Below are 18050 nucleotides of genomic sequence, written 5' to 3'. Positions count from 1 at the left end.
CCTGATGTGGGAAAACAAGATGTCTTCAGCACAGGAGTCGACTGTAAAATAAAAAATGTAATGCTGAATTCTTTTAGGGGTGTATGTACGTGTGTGTTAGTGTGTGTGCACGCATGCTTGCACACAAAAGATAACTAGAAAGATCCAGATCCTCGTGGAATTAACTTTGAGTTATTCTCCTCTGTGATCTCTTCTGTTCCACCAAAACATGACTCAATTTTCTAAACAGGGAAAAATACATCCATGATTTTCAATGTCATTTTTAAAAAAATCAGTAGGTAAGGTGTTGAAGAGGAACCCACGCACGCAGAAAGAGTCAAGGGCCCAAGAGCAGATGGGGCCGGTCCTGGGGAAGGGAGTCTTCCTTGGATGTCCAAGCACAAGGCACAAGCACCCGTTGTCAACATGGACGTCACCCCTCTAGTGAGCAAAGGCCTGGTCCCCGTGCCCCAGGACGACAGGCCCAGAGTATGGCCATGGCCCACCCAGCTGCAGCTCCCCCCTCGTCCTCTGCTTCTCCAGACCTGAGGTCCTCAAACAGGAGCATTCATTGAGAGTGTATGGAGGCATCACTAAAACCAAATAGCTGGGCCCCGCCCCCAATGTCTAATTCAGAAGATCTGGGAAGGAACCCAAGATTCAGCAAATTCCCAGGGGCTGCTGATACTGCCCTTGTCTGGACCACTGTCTGAGAGCCGGGCTGCAGGGACAGAGCACAGAGAGACCCAGGAGGGCAGACCTGTTGCCCATGGGCCCATCTGTGCCTCCTTTTCTCATTTAGAACCTGCTAAACTATAACCAGTATTGTCAGTGTCTGGGAGCAAAAATAAATGTGTCCATGCAGGACACTAAATCCTCAGGTACATCAGACACATGATGATTCGTGGGGAGAGCGGCTTCCCAAAAGCCCCTCACCCTTCACTTCCAGGGCATGACTGACCTATGGTGGACATAACGTACGGAAGGGTGACCGTTTTTCATTCCGTTTAACCACCCGAGGGACAGATGGCCCTTTACTAACATTTAGGTGGACTTTTCTGGCTGGTCAAGTGGTGCCATCACCTGCAGGTAAGTTTATTGTGTCAAATGTTAAATCAAAACCCAAACAAGGGGCAGACGAGGGCTGTGCTGTGGATGTCTGGGGTCCCAGAGGCCGTGCACCCACTTGCTCAACACACCTCTTTTCCAAATGCAGTGACATCTGCACAGTAAACAACTGAGACTGAGCGTGGATGGTGACGGTGGCAAAATCGGAAGGTGAAAGGAAGGATTCGGTCCCCAGCCTGACTCGCCATCCGAAAGCCAGTGTCCAGCTTGCCCAGAGTTTTGTTTTGTTTGGTTTTCGTTTTACTATAACCTGAGCTGACAACTTGTGGCTCCTCTGTCTGAGGTTCACAGCCCTTGGGCAGGAGCCCCCAGAGAGAAGCTGTATGGTAATGAGGGGGAGGAGGTGAGACACCAATATTAAAGCTCCCGAGTCAAAACGTTTAGATGCTGAAACCCAAACCCAAACCCAAGAACCACTTATTGAATTTTAAACTCTAAAGGATGCAAAATGCCCAATTTATATTATGTATGCATGAGGCTATAAATAATCTTCTAAAGAAAATATTGTGACTGTTGATAGATGACACCTTTTCCACATAAAGACATAATGGGCAAAGTGTCAAAGACACCATCACTAGAACATGTTCCAGAAAGATCCAGGGCACTGAACTATGTGGACATGAGACAAGCCAAGCATCCCGTGAACTAACGCCCTCAAAAGAAGGCCAAGCGTGGCACACGGGAAGGCTTCGCCTTGGGTGCTTCCTTACCTGAGCTCTTTGGGATCAAATACCAATTTCACATCGTTGACAATGGTTGGCAAGTATTTCAGCGCTGCACCCTGCAAACCAAGAACAAAGAAGAATGTTGAGCCTAAGGCAGTTGGCAAATGTAATACGAAGTTGTAATTACTTTGAAAAACCACACACATACCAAGAAGACTAAGATCACTTTCCAGATGAGAAGCTGATGGTTAAACACAACAAAAATGGAGGGGAAAAAATAAAGCCTCTGATCCACAAACAGTGGAGATGTGTTACATGGATATACTGACACATAATAAAAGTGATATTAGCAGAAGCCAACATTCAATGCTTGCTCACGAATGCCAATACTGTGCTAAGCTTTTATGTGATTTTCCCCTTTATCCTAAGGAAATCCTAGCGAATGAAGACCTGTGCCCCCAGAAGAATCCTCCGCCAACAAATTCACTGTAGTGCTACCACATTCAACAATTAGAATGACTGCCTTTGTTCCATTCCAAAAATGACTGCCTGTACATCTAGGTTCCTGAACTTGGAATCACTTTCTTCTTTAGTAACTTTATCTCCTATATTCACATTCTGTATCTTCTAGAAAACCCACACTTTCAGAAAATAGAGTGATGGTAATAATGATAGATCCTAATACATGCTCTGTGCTGTGCTAGACCCTTGTATATTTTATCTTTAATTCCAACAGACCTCCTACAGGGAGTTAGCTGTGTAGGAAGGCAAGGAAACTGACAATGGAGATGTTAATTACTTTGCCCCTGATCACACAGCTAGTACTGAACTGAGTTAGAATTAAAATTCAGTTTGGTGGGAAGCCAGAGCCTCAGCCCACCCTCATCTATATGCGATGGGGAAAAGGTCCTGGATTTTAAATGTTCTGACCCTGGCTGGGACGCCCCCCTCTGCCTCTGACTCTAAGTGACTCCTTCTACCGGGGGGGGGGGGGGGGGGGGGGGCGGGGGGCTCCCCCTTCCTGAATGAAATGGAGGAAATAATACTCATGTCAAATACCTCCAGGGGCTGCAATAAAGCTCAAAATCTAATTGACAAGAGAACTGGATAACACTTTGAACACTGGAAAATGCCACACCTATTACCTAAACATCTGTTAGCATTGTTTTCCAAAAGCAAGTAGGCAGAAACCCACCTCATACGGATTACCCTGAATATATAGGGTCAATTGATTTGCAACAAGGGACAAAGGTGCCCCCTCCTCCAGCACCAAATAAAATTCCTTCCATACCTCACACCCTGTATGAAAATTCACTTTAAATGGATCATAGATCTTACATTCTTAAAACTATAAAACGTCTAAAAGAAGATACTTGTGACTTTGGGCTAAGCAAAGATTTCTTTCATATGATACCAAAAGCATAACCTGTAAAAGAAAAAAATTTGATCAACTGTACGTCATCAAAATGAAGAATTTCTGCTCTTCAAAAGAACTTCTGCTGAGACAACAAAGGACGAAGAGCCACACACGGGGAGAAAATAATTGCAAATCAAGTAAAGGCACAAGTGAAGTGAAGTTGTTTGCCAGGATCTGGAGCCAGTCCACCTCCAAGCCCCTCAAGCCTTAGCGCTCCACAGTCAAGATGATCAAGGACGGGTAAGCAAAGTTTACCTCTAAACCTGCACTACAGAGTTAGGGGTGTTTTTCCCCAGGTGTTAACCCTGACCTTCCATGCCGGCCTGATCAAGGAATTCCAACTCTCTGCTTTGAGATGCAACTTTTGAAAAGAACCTTAAATAGAAACAATTTCATTCTGGTATCCAAAGTTCTGCTTCAGATACCTTGGAGCTGCTTTGAAAAACTAAACTCTCTTTATTGTGACGTTTAATGGTAAGCGTTTGCACAGCTGACTGCTCGGGCCAGAAAGTGTCTTGTCTAGCTTGTGAGGGTCCCGCGGGCGAGGATGCGTCAGCATAATGCGTTTTATCCTGTACCCCACGAAGCAGCATCTGCCTGGAGCGGCGTGATAAGTACCATCTTACAAGGACAAACAGCGGCAAACAAGACAGGCCTTCGTGGCCCACCCCCTGCTCGCTGCCCGGGGGCCGCCGGGCGCTGCGTTAACCTGCTCCCGAGGGCTCCCCGACCCGAGGTCAGGCGACACCCACAGAGGGAGGGCTGTACCCGCGGAGATCCCCAAATGCTGGTTAACAGGGAACTCTGCCTAACTGACCCAGATCCTGGGGACGTCACGTTTTACAGTTCATGAGGGTCACAGAGAACAGAGAGCAGCCACGAGCCCACGTCAGTCCTGGATAACATAACAAGGACAGACAGACGGAATGAAGTGAAGGCGAGGGGGTGCCCCCGCACCCCATTTTCAGCTCTGTTCTCTCCATTCTCCGGCGGTCGTGGGCTCCTTTCCACCCTCCGCCTTCCCCCAGGGACCATCTCAGCCTCTCTTAGCTCTCCTCCAGCCCAGGATCCCACCCTGGGATTTTCGCTCAACTCACCCCCTGCTTCAGGGAAAACCAAAACTATCAGGCGAACAGGCCGGGCAGTTCTGCCCACCACTCAAGCCAAAACAAGCCTCCCGGATGCCCGGCCTCTGCCTGTCCCTCCAGGCTGAGGGAGGGAGCACCTGCCTCCACTGGGGGGGATCCTGCCCGCTGGGCACGGCCCCTGCCCCACCGTCAGATCAAGCACCTCCTGCATTTCCCGTCCCTGCGCTCTCCAGGTGGTCCAGTTCTCACCCCAGCTGCCCCCTTCCCTCCACACTCCAGCCCACGCCAGCCTCTTCCCCTTGAAACCACCCACAGCCCCAGGCTCCCCACCGCCCACCCTGGCACAGACAGCTCCCAAGCTGTGCACTCACCCCGGGGTCCACTACCAGCGCACTCCCCCGACCTCCCTCCCCGCCCTCTGCAGCCTGACTCGGCTGCCATCAAGTCTCCATTCCTGCCAAGGCCACAGCGACTCCAGGTCTTCCCTTAGGTGACCTTCCCAAGACACTGCTGTGAACCTTCATCTCCCGGGGCATCCACAGCCCTCACTGCCAGGGCGACCACCTTCCTCTGTCCCCTGCCCCTCCCTTAAAGGTGGCTGTCCTTGCAGTCCTGTTCTAGACTTTTCTCCTCCCTCTCCACACCCCTTCGGCCAGCTGCGGACGTCTAATGCCTGTCCCCCAGGTCACCTCTCTCCTGAGCTTCACACTCACACACCCGGCGGCCACTGGGCTCGTGGCTGCCCCACAGACGCTGCCAACTCCCCCTGCCTTAGAGGAGGCCCCACCCTACGCCCCGGTGCTCCAGGCTCAGGGCGCTGCGCCCGGGAGCCCCCAGGTCACACGCTCAGGATGCTCCGTCTTGGGCACAGCCCACTTCTGACCAATCACAGAGCCCGGTGGATCCTCACTATTCCACACCCCCTGCCTCTTCCGCCTTCTCCATTCCTACAGTGTCCACCACCTGGCCCAGGCCACTTGTGTCTCCCTCTGGCAGGAAGGCATGGCCTCCTAAGGGACCTCCCGCCTCTGCTCTGACCTCCTCAAGGTCATGTCCCACGCGCAGCCAGAGCAGCTTTCCTAAGATGCAGATCTAACTGAGATACTTGGGTGGCAACGCCGTGCTCCTGGGATACAGGCCTGAGCACCCAGCATCCTCAGAGGCCGGGGCCCCATCCCCCCAGGTCCCAGTCAGTGGTCTCCACCTCCACCTGCAGGACCCTTTCCAGCAACGTGGAGCCTCTTCCCGTCTCCCCCGCGCTCCGGACCCCTCTGCCAGCTCCGCGGCTGTGCCCATGCTGTTCCCTCTTCCTGGGTCACTGTTCCCCCACTCCTGCCCCTGCTCCTAAACATGCAGAGTGAACCTCGTGACTCCTCAGCCCTTAGCTTAGCCATCGTTTTCCTCAAGACACACGGATTCCGGGTCAGCCATCTAGGAATATTACCGCGATGGGCCGTGAGTCTGTAGCCCCCAGACCAGGGTCTCACGGCTGTGGCCCGGCCAAGGACCCTAGACACAGTAGAGCCTCCATGACTCCCTGACCAACAGAGCTTTGCCCAAAACCACCTCTTTAACCTCAAGAAACGCTCCACCTCTTTGCTTCACACCCACAGAAATCGGCCTCGTTAGCTGAGAGACCCAACTGTATCCCCTCCAGGATGACGAGCAGCCAGAAGAGGCCGAGGGAACCCTGAGGTCCCCCCAGGGCAGCCCAAGCCTCCTGAAAAAGCACATGCCATCCCCCACTCTCGTGAAGGGCGCAGCCAGCTTTGCCCATTTCTAACATTGGCTATTTGATGAGAGACTTGAGTGTTCTGGTTTCCGCTCGCGCTTGCAGGAAAAGGCTCCCGTTTCCTCAGTGGAGTCAGGCTGATTCACTGAATTCAGGTCTCTTTCAAGGGCAGGGGCTACTGCTTCGAGAGCTTCTCAAGATGTGCAGCGCGGGGCAGACAAGGCAGGGCTCCTGCTCGGTGATGGACGGCGCTGGGTCGAATCTCATCTGCAGAAGACGCCTCCAGAAACAGAAGGCCCGCATGCAGACGAGAGAGGGTAGACGGCATGACGCCCAGGAGCGGGTGCCACCCCCCGGACAAGGACCCGGGCTCCGGGCCAGGCTGTTGCCTCCGCCACCTACTATGTGAACTCAGGAAGGGAGCCTTTCCTCTGGGTACCCCTCAGTGCAAAAGGATGGAGGTTAGTAGCGGTGAACGGGGCGGCCTCCAGCGGCAGTTGGGAGAATGGAAGGGTGCCGAGGAGGTGACGGGACCCCCCCAACTCATCAATGGTGCTCACGGACGGTGCTCACTACTCGTTGTGGCGGCAGGAGAGTTTGGGGATGTGTGCAGATGTGAACACACACACCTTCTTCAACGTGCAAAACTCTCCATTCAGTGAAAACTTCCATTTATAAAGTCCTGATTAAAGTGGTAAGTAATGAGTAGAATCATTTGCCAAATCTCAGAGACAGTCGGGTAATAGGAATGGAGGGCACTGGAGACGTCTCTTTTTCTGTTGTTGTTTTCTATTAGTTTTTGTAAACCAGTTATTTATTTACACAAAATCTTGCTCGGAACACGCCAGCCTCTTTCAAATGGCAGCGGAGAGGCCCGGACGCCCGCATGGCATGTCAGCAACCACCAGCGTGCCTCCCAGGCCTTGCCTAGGGTCCCTGCAGGCAGTGGGAGGGGCACGCATCAGTTCACTGGGCGAGTGGGGTGGGGAGGAGGTGAGGCCGGTGGGATGTGCCCGAGAGGCAGGGCTCAGCTTGGAGTGGGACCTCCTCGCCCACCCCTCCCGGGGCTGTGAGCCGGGGGCCACATAACCTGTGTGAACACACCCACCTGACAGCGCCTAGCCGGGAACAGAGAGACCAGCACAACAGAGGAATGTAAATGAATTCAATGTTTGAGCTTTGTTTACCCGTCCTGTGTTTTCAGTCATAACTGAACTTATCAAATCAGTGTTTGCTTTTTAAGAAAGTTATTCTTTCACAGCTGACTATAAATTTACCTAAATTAACAAAATGGCAACTTAAGTCCAGGCTGGCACTTCTCTTTGAACTTGGAAAAGCTTTGATCTGTCCTCATGAGGACGGACGGGTCCAACTCTAAAGGCCTTTGGGCCTCAAATACATGTGCAATGACCCACTGACATGCTGAGCACACGCACTTCAGTCCCCCACACACTCAGGCACGTGAAGGATTCAGGTACAACTGAAACTACCACCAAAAAAAATAGGGCTCCCTGCCATTGAGCACTGATTGAAAGGCAGCAATCCAGAGAAAGATACAAGAAACAAAATCAGGGGCCAATGGTAAAGCTATTCTACTAATATTAAAAGACAGGCAAGTTGCTGAGTGGTCTTCTTAATACTGGGTTCATCACTTAACATCCAGGCAATTAAGAACTCATGGAAAAAAAAAAAAAAAAAAGAACTCATGGTATCCATAGAGTTACCATATGATCCTGCAATCCCACTCCTGGGCATATATCCAGATAAAAATATAACTTGAAAAGATACATGCACCCAATGTTCACAGCAGCACTACTTACAATAGCCAAGACATGGAAGCAACCTAAATGTCCATCGTCAGATGAATGTGTAAAGAAGATGCGTGATATATATATATACAATGGGATATTACTCAGCCATAAGGAAGAATGAAATAATGCCATTTGCAGCAACATGGATGGACCTAGAGATTATCATATTAAGTGAAGTAAGTCAGATAGACAAAGGCAAATATCATATGATATCACTTACATGCAGAATCTTAAAAAATGATACAAAAGAACTTACTCACAAAACAGAGATAGACTCACATAGAAAACAAACTTATAGTTACCAAAGGGGATGGGGTGGGGGGGGAATAAGTTATGAGTTTGCGGTTAACAGGTACACACTACTATATATAAAACAGGTAAACAATAAGGACCGGGCTTCCCTGGTGGCGCAGTGGTTAAGAATCCGCCTGCCAATGCAGGGAACACGGGTTCGAGCCCTGGTCTGGGAACATCCCATAAGCCACGGAGTAACTAAGCCTGTGCGCCACAACTACTGAGCCTGTGCTCCAGAGCCCACGAGCCGCAACTACTGAAGCCCGCGCACCTAGAGCCCGAGCTCCGCAACAAGAGAAGCCACCGCAATGAGAAGCCCGCGCACCGCAACGAAGAGTAACCCCCGCTTGCCGCAACTAGAGAAAGCCGCGCGCAAAAACAAAGACCCAATGCAGCCAAAAATAAATAATAAATAAATTAATTAATTAATTTCAAAAAACAATAAGGACCTACTGCACAGCACAGACAACTATACTCAATATCTTGTAATAACCTATAATGGAAAAGAATCTAAAAATATATATGTGTTTGTATGTGTATAACTGAATCACTTTGCTGTACACTTGAATCTAACACAACATTGTAAATTAATTATACTTCATTTAAAAAAAAAAAGAGAAACATCTCTGAAGAGGGCAATAATAAAGTATGATTTAAAGGTTAAAACAAAAAGAACTCATGGTATCACAACTCTGAGGAAGGAAAGTGTGGTCAGAACTGAATCAAATGGACAAAAAACACATTGAAACCAAAGTTCTAGAGAGAAAGAAATGAAACGCATAAAAGAATTATGAAATGGCAGAAAATTCCACAACTTTTCTAATTGCTGAAATAGTTCAGGTTAAAGAAATTAAATAAATTTTATACTCTTCTCTAAGCAAATTTAATTGTCATGCATCTCATGAAAATGCCAACTTAATCCAAACTGTAAAACAAAACAAAAAATGCACTTTCCATCTAGTATCGGTTTAATGTTGTAAGTGTCTCTCTGGCTAAAAATATTACTACTGATGATGATTAATAGACACTATTTTAGGGTAAAGTTCAGACTACATTTTTCAGTATAATTAGTTTAATTAAATCCATTAGCATATCTTTATATAAGATTACAAGAGCTATCTGTGATACAAAACAAGTTTTTCTTGAATAATGTATGAAGCAATTATTAATTTACATATTTCTCCAGAAAACACATATTAAAATGATTCCATTTGGAGGTTTTGAGCTAAAATATATATGGTCCACAAATTCTCTTTTCAGACTTGGCTCAGAAGAACCAGAGCATCCTGATACAGGAACATATAGCAAGAACAGTTCAGCCAATAGGTGCCCCTGGACCAGAGCTTGTGCCTTTCATGGGGCACCAATGAGATGGAGCAGATGGCTGGACATGAAGGTTTCATGCAGTTAAAATGGAAACACATGGCACTTTGGAGAGATTCAAGGATGAGCCACGCTGTTCTCAGACACACAAGAATCCAGAACAAAAAGAAAGATGATGACAGTGACTGCTTACGCTCCTTACAACCTATTCAATCAAGACTACCTACAGGGCTTCCCTGGTGGCGCAGTGGTTGAGAATCTGCCTGCCGATGCAGGGGACACGGGTTCGAGCCCTGGTCCGGGAAGATCCCACATGCCGCGGAGCAACTAGGCCCGTGTGCCACAACTACTGAGCCGGCGCGTCTGGAGCCTCTGCTCCGCAACAAGAGAGGCCGCGATAGTGAGAGGCCCGCACACCGCGATGAAGAGTGGCCCCCGCTCGCCGCAAATGGAGAAAGCCCTCGCACAGAAATGAAGACCCAACACAGCCAAAAATAAATAAATAAATAATTTTTTTTAAAAAGGCTACACAGACATGCACTATTTAAAAAAAAAAAGACTACCTATATCTTCTGTACCTTAAACCTAAAAATACCTCTTCTCTTTGTACCAAGCTCCCTTGAAGCAGATTCTGGTCTTTAAAATAACATTCCCCATCTCTACCGCCAACGTTTTGGTTCATTCAATCCCGACTGACAAGTGAGCAGCTGGAGGAAATCACTCCTCTGAGTAGTTTTATGTTTAACTATCACAAAGTCCAAATGAAAAAGGTAGCGAGAAAGGTACAAACTTACTAAGGTTAAGATTCTTCAGTGAGGACTTCTCTGGTGGCACAGTGGTTAAGAATCCACCTGCCAATGCAGGGGACACGGGTTCGAGCCCTGGTCTGGGAAGATCCCACATGCCGCGGAGCAAATAAGCCCGTGAGCCACAACTAGTGAGCCTGCGCTCTAGAGCCCGCGAGCCACAACTACTGAAGCCTGCACGCATAGAGCCCGTGCTCCACAAGAGAAGCCACCACAACGAGAAGCCTGCACACCGCAACGAAGAGTAGCCCCCGCTCGCCATAACTAGAGAAAGGCCGCACACAGGAGCGAAGACCCAACGCTGCCAAAAAATTAATAAATTAATAAATAAATAAATTTATTTTAAAAAAAACAACACAGAACAACAGAAAATAGCAGGTGTGGGCAAAGACATTGAAACCTCTGTGCACTGTTGATGGGAATGTTAATGGTACAGCCACTGAGGAAAACAGTATGGAGGTTCCTCAAAAAATTAAAAATAGAACTACCATATGACACAGCAATCCCACTTCTGGGTATTTATTCAAAAGAAATGGAAGCAGAATATAGAAGATACATTTACACACTCCTATTCACTGCAGCATTATAAGCAACTGCCAAGAGGTGGAAGCAATGCAAATGTCCAGCAACAGATGAATGAATAAAGAAAATGTGGTCAACAGGAGCTTCAAGATGGAGGAGGACTAAGCCGTGGAGATCACCTTCCTCCCCACAAATACATCAGAAATACATCTACACGTGGAACTGCTCCTACAGAACATCTACTGAACGCTGGCCGAAGACCTCAGACCTCCCAAAAGGCAAGAAACTCCCCACGTACCTGGGTAGGGCAAAAAAAAAAAGAAAAAACAGAGAAAAAAGAATAGGGACGGGACCTGCACCAGTGGGAGGGAGCTGTAAAGGAGGAAAGGTTTCCACACACTAGGAGCCCCTTCGCGGGCGGAGACTGCGGGTGGCGGGGGGGGGGGGGGGAGCTTCGGAGCCACGGAGGAGAGCATAGCCACAGGGATGCGGAGGGCAAAGCAGAGAGATTCCCGCACGGAGGCTCGGCGCCGAGCAGCACTCACCAGCCCGAGGGGCTTGTCTGCTCACCCGCCGGGGCGGGCGAGGCTGGGAGCTGAGGCTCGGGCTGCAGTCCCCGATCGCAGGGAGAGGACTGGGGTTGGCGGCGTGAACACAGCCTGAAGGGGTTAGTGCGCCACGGCTAGCCGGGAGGGAGTCCGGGAAAAAGCCTGCAGCTGCCGAAGAGATGAGAGACTTTTTCCTGCCTCCTTGTTTCGTGGCGCGCAAGGAGAGGGGATTCAGAGCGCCGTCTAAACGAGCTCCAGAGACAGGCGCGAGCCGCGGCCATCAGCGCGGACCCCAGAGACGGGCGTGAGACGCTGGGGCTGCTGCTGCCGCCACCAAGAAGCCTGTGTGCGAGCACAGGTCACTCTCCACACCTCCCCTCCCGGGAGCCTGTGCAGCCCGCCACGGCCAGGGTCCCGTGATCCGGGGACAACTTCCCCGGAAGAACGCACGGCACGCCTCGGGCTGCTGCAACGTCACGACGCCTCTGCCGCCGCAGGCTTGCCCCGCCTCCTCCGTACCCCTCCCTCCCCCCGCCTGAGTGAGCCAGAGCCCCCGAAGCAGCTGCTCCTTTAACCCCGTCCTGTGTGAGAGAAGAACAGACGCCCTCAGGCGACCTACTCGCAGAGGCGGGTCCAAATCCAAAGCTGAACCCTGGGAGCTGTACGAACAAAGAAGAGAAAGGGAAATCTCTCCCAGCAGCCTCAGGAGCAGCGGATTAAAGCTCCACAGTCAACTTGATGTACCTGCATCTGTGGAATACCTGAATAGACAACGAATCATCCCAAATTAAGGAAGTGGACTTTGGGAGCAACGATATATATATATTTTTTCCCTTTTTCTCTTTCTGTGTGTATATGTATGCTTCTGTGTATGATTTTGTATGTATAGCTCTGCTTTTACCCATTTGTCCTAGGGTTCTGTCTGTCCGTTTTTTGTTTTTTTACTTAAAAAAATTATTTTTTCTTAATAATTTTTTTATTTTTTATTTTAATAACTTTATTTTACTTTATTTTATCTTCTTCTTTCTTTCTCTCTTTTTTTTCTCCCTCTTATTCTGAGCTGTGTGGATGAAAGGCTCTTGGTGCTCCAGCCAGGAGTCAGGGCTGTGCCACTGAGGTGGCAGAGCCAAGTTCAGGACACCGGTCCACGAGAGACCTCCCAGCTCCACGTAATATCAAATGGCGATAATCTCCCACAGATCTCCATCTCAACACCAAAACACAGCTCTACTCCATGACCAGCAAGCTACAGTGCAGGATGCCCCATGCCAAACAACTAGCAAGACAGGAACACAACCCACCCATTAGGACAGAGGCTGCCTAAAATCATAATAAGGCCACAGACACCCCAAAACACACCACCAGACGTGGACCTGCCCACGAAAAAGACAAGATCCAGCCTCATCCACCAGAACACAGGCACTAGTCCCCTCCACCAGGAAGCCTACACAACCCACTGAACCAGCCTTAGGTACTGGGGACAGACACCAAAAGCAACGGAAACTACAAACATGCAGCCTGCAAAAAGGAGACCTCAAACACAGTAAGTTAAGCAAAATGAGAAGACAAAGAAACACACAGCAGATGAAGGAGCTGGGCAAAAGCCCAACGAGACCTAACAAATGAAGAGGAAATAGGCAGTCTACCTGAAAAAGAATTCAGAATAATGATAGTAAAGATGATCCAAAATCTTGGAAATAGAATGGAGAAAATACAGGAAACGTTTAACAAGGACCTGGAAGAACTAAAGAGCAAACAAACAGTGATGAACAATATAATAAATGAAATTTAAATTTCTCTAGAAGGGATCAATAGCAGAATAACTGAGGCAGAAGAACGGATAAGTGACCTGAAAGATAAAATAGTGGAAATAACTACTGCAGAGCAAAATAAAGAAAAAAGAATGAAAAGAATTGAGGACAGTCTCAGAGACCTCTGGGACAACATTAAATGCACCAACGTTCGAATTATAGGGGTCCCAGAAGAAGAAGAGAAAAAGAAACGGACTCAGAAAATATTTGAAGAGATTATAGTTGAAAACTTCCCTAATATGGGAAAGGAATTAGTTAATCAAGTCCAGGAAGCACAGAGAGTCCCATACAGGATAAATCCAAGGAGAAACATGCCAAGACACATATTAATCAAACTATCAAAAATTAAATACAAAGAACAAATATTAAAAGCAGCAAGGGAAAAACAACAAATAACACATAAGGGAATCCCCAAAAGGTTGACAGCTGATCTTTCAGCAGAAACTCTGCAAGCCAGAATGGAGTGGCAGGACATATTTAAAGTGATGAAGGAGAAAAACCTACAACCAAGATTACTCTACCCAGCAAGGATCTCATTCAGATTTGATGGAGAAATTAAAACCTTTACAGACAAGCAAAAGCTAAGAGAATTCAGCACCACCAAACCAGTTTTACAACAAATGCAAAAGGAACTTCTCTAGGCAGGAAACACAAGGGAAGGAAAAGACCTACAATAATAAACCCAAAACAATTAAGAAAATGGTAATAGGAACATACATATCGATAATTACCTTAAATGTAAATGGATTAAATGCTCCAGCCAAAAGACATAGACTGGCTGAATGGATACAAAACCAAGACCCGTACATATGCTGTCTACAAGAGACCCATTTCAGACCTAGGGACACATACAGACTGAAAGTGAGGGGATGGAAAAAGATAGTCCATGCAAATGGAAATCAAAAGAAAGCTGGAGTAGCAATTCTCATATCAGACAAAACAGACTTTAAAACAAAGACTATTACAAGAGACAAAGAAGGACACTACATAATGATCAAGGGATCAATCCAAGAAGATATAACAATTGTAAATATTTATGCACCTAACATAGGAGCACCTCAATACATAAGGCAGCTGCTAACAGCTCTAAAAGAGGAAATTGACAGTAACACAATCGTAGTAGGGGACTTTAACACACCACTTTCACCAATGGACAGATCATCCAAAATGAAAATAAATAAGGAAACACAAGCTTTAAATGATACATTAAACAAGATGCACTTAATTGATATTTATAGGACATTCCATCCAAAAACAACAGAATACACATTCTTCTCAAGTGCTCATGGAACATTCTCCAGGATAGATCATATCTTGGGTCACAAATCAAGCCTTGGTAAATTTAAGAAAATTGAAATCGTATCAAGTATCTTTTCCGACCACAATGCTATGAGACTAGATATCAATTACAGGAAAAAATCTTTCAGAAATACAAACACATGGAGGCTAAACAACACACTACTTAATAACCAAGAGATGACTGAAGAAATCAGAGAGGAAATCAAAAAATACCTAGAAACAAATGACAATGGAGACACGACGACCCAAAACCTACGGAATGCAGCAAAAGCAGTTCTAAGAGGAAAGTTTGTAGCTATACAAGCCTACCTTAAGAAACAAGAAACATCTCAAATAAACAACCTAACCTTACATCTAAAGCAATTAGAGAAAGAAGAACAAAAAAGGAAAGAAATCATAAAGAACAGATCAGAAATAAATGAAAAAGAAGTGAAGGAAACAATAGCAAAGATCAATAAAACTAAAACCTGGTTCTTTGAGAAGATAAACTAAATTGATAAACCATTAGCCAGACTTATCAAGAAAAAAGGGGAGAAGACTCAAATCAATAGAATTAGAAATAAAAAAGAAGAAGTAACAACTGACACTGCAGAAATACAAAGGATCATGACAGATTACTACAAGTAACTGTATGCCAATACAATGGACAACCTGGAAGAAATGGACAAATTCTTAGAAATGCACAACCTTCCAAGACTGAACCAGGAAGAAATAGAAAATATGAACAGACCAATCACAAGCACTGAAACTGAAACTGTGATTAAAAATCTTCCAACAAGCAAAAGCCCAGGACCAGATGGCTTCACAGGCGAATTCTATCAAACATTTAGAGAAGAGCTAACACCTGTCCTTCTCAAACTCTTCCAAAATATAGCAGAGGGAGGAACACTCCCAAACTCATTCTACAAGGCCACCCTCACTCTGATACCAAAACCAGACAAAGATGTCACAAAGATAGAAAACTACAGGCCAATATCACTGATGAACATAGATGCAAAAATCCTCAACAAAATGTTAGCGAGCAGAATACAACGGCACATTAAAAGCATCATACACTATGATCAAGTGGGGTTTACCCCAGGAATGCAAGGATTCTTCAATATACGCAAAGCAATCAACGTGATACACCATGTTAACAAATTGAAGGAGAAAAACCATATGGTCATCTCAATCGATGCAGAGAAAGCTTTCAACAAAATTCAACACCTATTTATGATAAAAACCCTCCAGAAAGTAGGCATAGAGGGAACTTTCCTCAACATAATAAAGGCCATATATGACAAACCCACAGCCAATATCGTCCTCAATGGTGAAAAACTGAAACCATTTCCACTAAGATGAGGAACAAGACAAGGTTGCCCACTCTCACCACTATTACTCAACATAGTTTTGGAAGTGTTAGCCACAGCAATCAGAGAAGACAAAGAAATAAAAGAAATCCAAATCGGAAAACAAGAAGTAAAGCTGTCACTGTTTGCAGATGACATGATACTATACATAGAGAATCCTAAAGATGCTACCAGAAAACTACTAGAGCTAATCAATGAATCTGGTAAAGTAGCAGAATACAGAATTAATGCACAGAAATCTCTTGCATTCCTATACACTAATGATGAAAAATCAGAAAGTGAAATTAAGAAAACACTCACTTTTACCATTGCAACAAAAAGAATAAAATATCTAGGAATAAACCTACCTAAGGAGACAAAAGACCTGTATGCAGAAAATTATAAGACACTGATGAAAGAAATTAAGATGATACAAATAGATAGAGACATATACCATGTTCTTGGATTGGAAGAATCAACATTGTAAAAATGACTCTACTACCCAAAGCAATCTACAGATTCAATGCAATCCCTATCAAACTACCACTGGCATTTTCACAGAACTAGAACAAAAAATTTCACAATTTGTATGGAAACACCAAAGACCCCGAATAGCCAAAGTAATCCTGAGAAAGAAAAACAGAGCTGGAGGAATCAGGCTCCCTGACTTCACACTATACTACAAAGCTACAGTAATCAAGACAGTATGGTAGTGGCACAAAAACAGAAATATAGATCAATGGAACAGGAATAGAGAGCCCAAAGATAAACCCACGCACATATGGTCACCTTATCTTTGATAAAGGAGGCAAGAATATACAGTGGAGAAAAGACAGCCTCTTTAATAAGTGGTGCTGGGAAAACTGGACAGCTACATGTAAAAGAATAAAATTAGAACACTCCCTAACACCATACACAAAAATAAACTCAAAATGGATTAAAGACCTAAATGTAAGGCCAGACACTATCAAACTCTTAGAGGAAAACACAGGCAGAACACTCTATGACATAAATCACAGCAAGATCTTTTTTGACCCGCCTCCTAGAAAAAGAAAAACAAAAATAAACAAATGGGACCTAATGAAACTTTAAAGCTATTGCACAGCAAAGGAAACCATAAACAAGACGAAAAGACAACTCTCAGAATGGGAGAAAATATTTGCAAATGAAGCAACTGACAAAGAATTAATCTCCAAAACATATAAGCAACTCATGCAGCTCAATATCAAAAAACCAAACAATCCAATCCAAAAATGGGCAGAAGACCTAAACAGACATTTCTCCAAAGAAGATATACAGATTGCCAACAAACACATGGAGGAATGCTCATCATCATTAATCATCAGAGAAATGCAAATCAAAACTACAGTGAGATATCATCTCACACCGGTCAGAATGGCCATCATCAAAAAAACTACAAAGAATAAATGCTGGAGAGGGTGTGGAGAAAAGGGAACCCTCTTGCACTGTTCGTGGGAATGTAAATTGATACAGCCACTATGGAGAACAGTATGGAGGTTCCTTAAAAAACTAAAAATAGGGGGACTTGCCTGGTGGCGCAGGGGTTGGGAATCCGCCTGCCAATGCATGGGAAATGGGTTCAAGCCCTGGTCCAGGAAGATCCCACATGCCGCGGAGCAACTAAGCCCGTGTGCCACAACTACTGAGCCTGTGCTCTAGAGCCCACGAGCGTCAACTACTGAGCCCACGTGCCACAACTACTGAAGCCCGTGTGCCTAGAGCCCGTGCTCCGCAGCAAGAGAAGCCACGGCAATGAGAAGCCTGTGCACCGCAACAAAAGAGTAGCCCCCACTTGCCGCAACTAGAGAAAGCCCACGCACAGCAAAGAAGACCCAATGCAGCCAAAAATAAATACATAAAATCAATTTATAGAAAAAAAAAACTAAAAATAGAACTACCATACGACCCAGCAATCCCACTACTGGGCATATACCCTGAGAAAACCATAATTCAAAAAGAGTCATGTACCACAATGTTCATTGCAGCTCTATTTACAATAGCCAGGACACGGAAGCAACCAAAATGTCCATCAACAGATGAATGGATAAAGAAGATGTGGCACATATATACAATGGAATATTACTCAGCCGTAAAAAGAAATGAAACTGAGTTATTTGTAGTGAGGTGGATGGACCTAGAGTCTGTCACACAGAGTGAAGTAAGTCAGAAAGAGAAAAACAAATACCATATGCTAACACATATATATGGAATCTAGAAAAAAATCGTTCTGATAAACCTAGGGGCAGGACAGGAATAAAGATGCAGATGTAGAGAATGG

At 45.9% G+C, this 18050-nt stretch overlaps 1 protein-coding gene across 2 annotated transcripts in view; it reads right to left on the bottom strand.

Moving 5' to 3' along the window:
• DOCK1 (dedicator of cytokinesis 1) overlaps positions 1-18050 on the bottom strand; it is a 525198-nt gene that overhangs the window by 344644 nt on the left and 162504 nt on the right. For both annotated transcript variants that reach the window (XM_068548757.1, XM_068548758.1), the window contains exon 24: positions 1818-1888. In XM_068548757.1, the coding sequence (XP_068404858.1) occupies positions 1818-1888 (71 nt within the window). The remainder of the gene's footprint in view (positions 1-1817; positions 1889-18050) is intronic.

Source organism: Eschrichtius robustus, chromosome 7, assembly GCF_028021215.1.
Source record: "Eschrichtius robustus isolate mEscRob2 chromosome 7, mEscRob2.pri, whole genome shotgun sequence".
Taxonomy (NCBI): Eukaryota; Metazoa; Chordata; class Mammalia; order Artiodactyla; family Eschrichtiidae; genus Eschrichtius; species Eschrichtius robustus.
The sequence above is the reverse complement of the archived record's forward strand: the minus strand, read 5'-3'. Positions and strand labels throughout refer to the sequence as shown.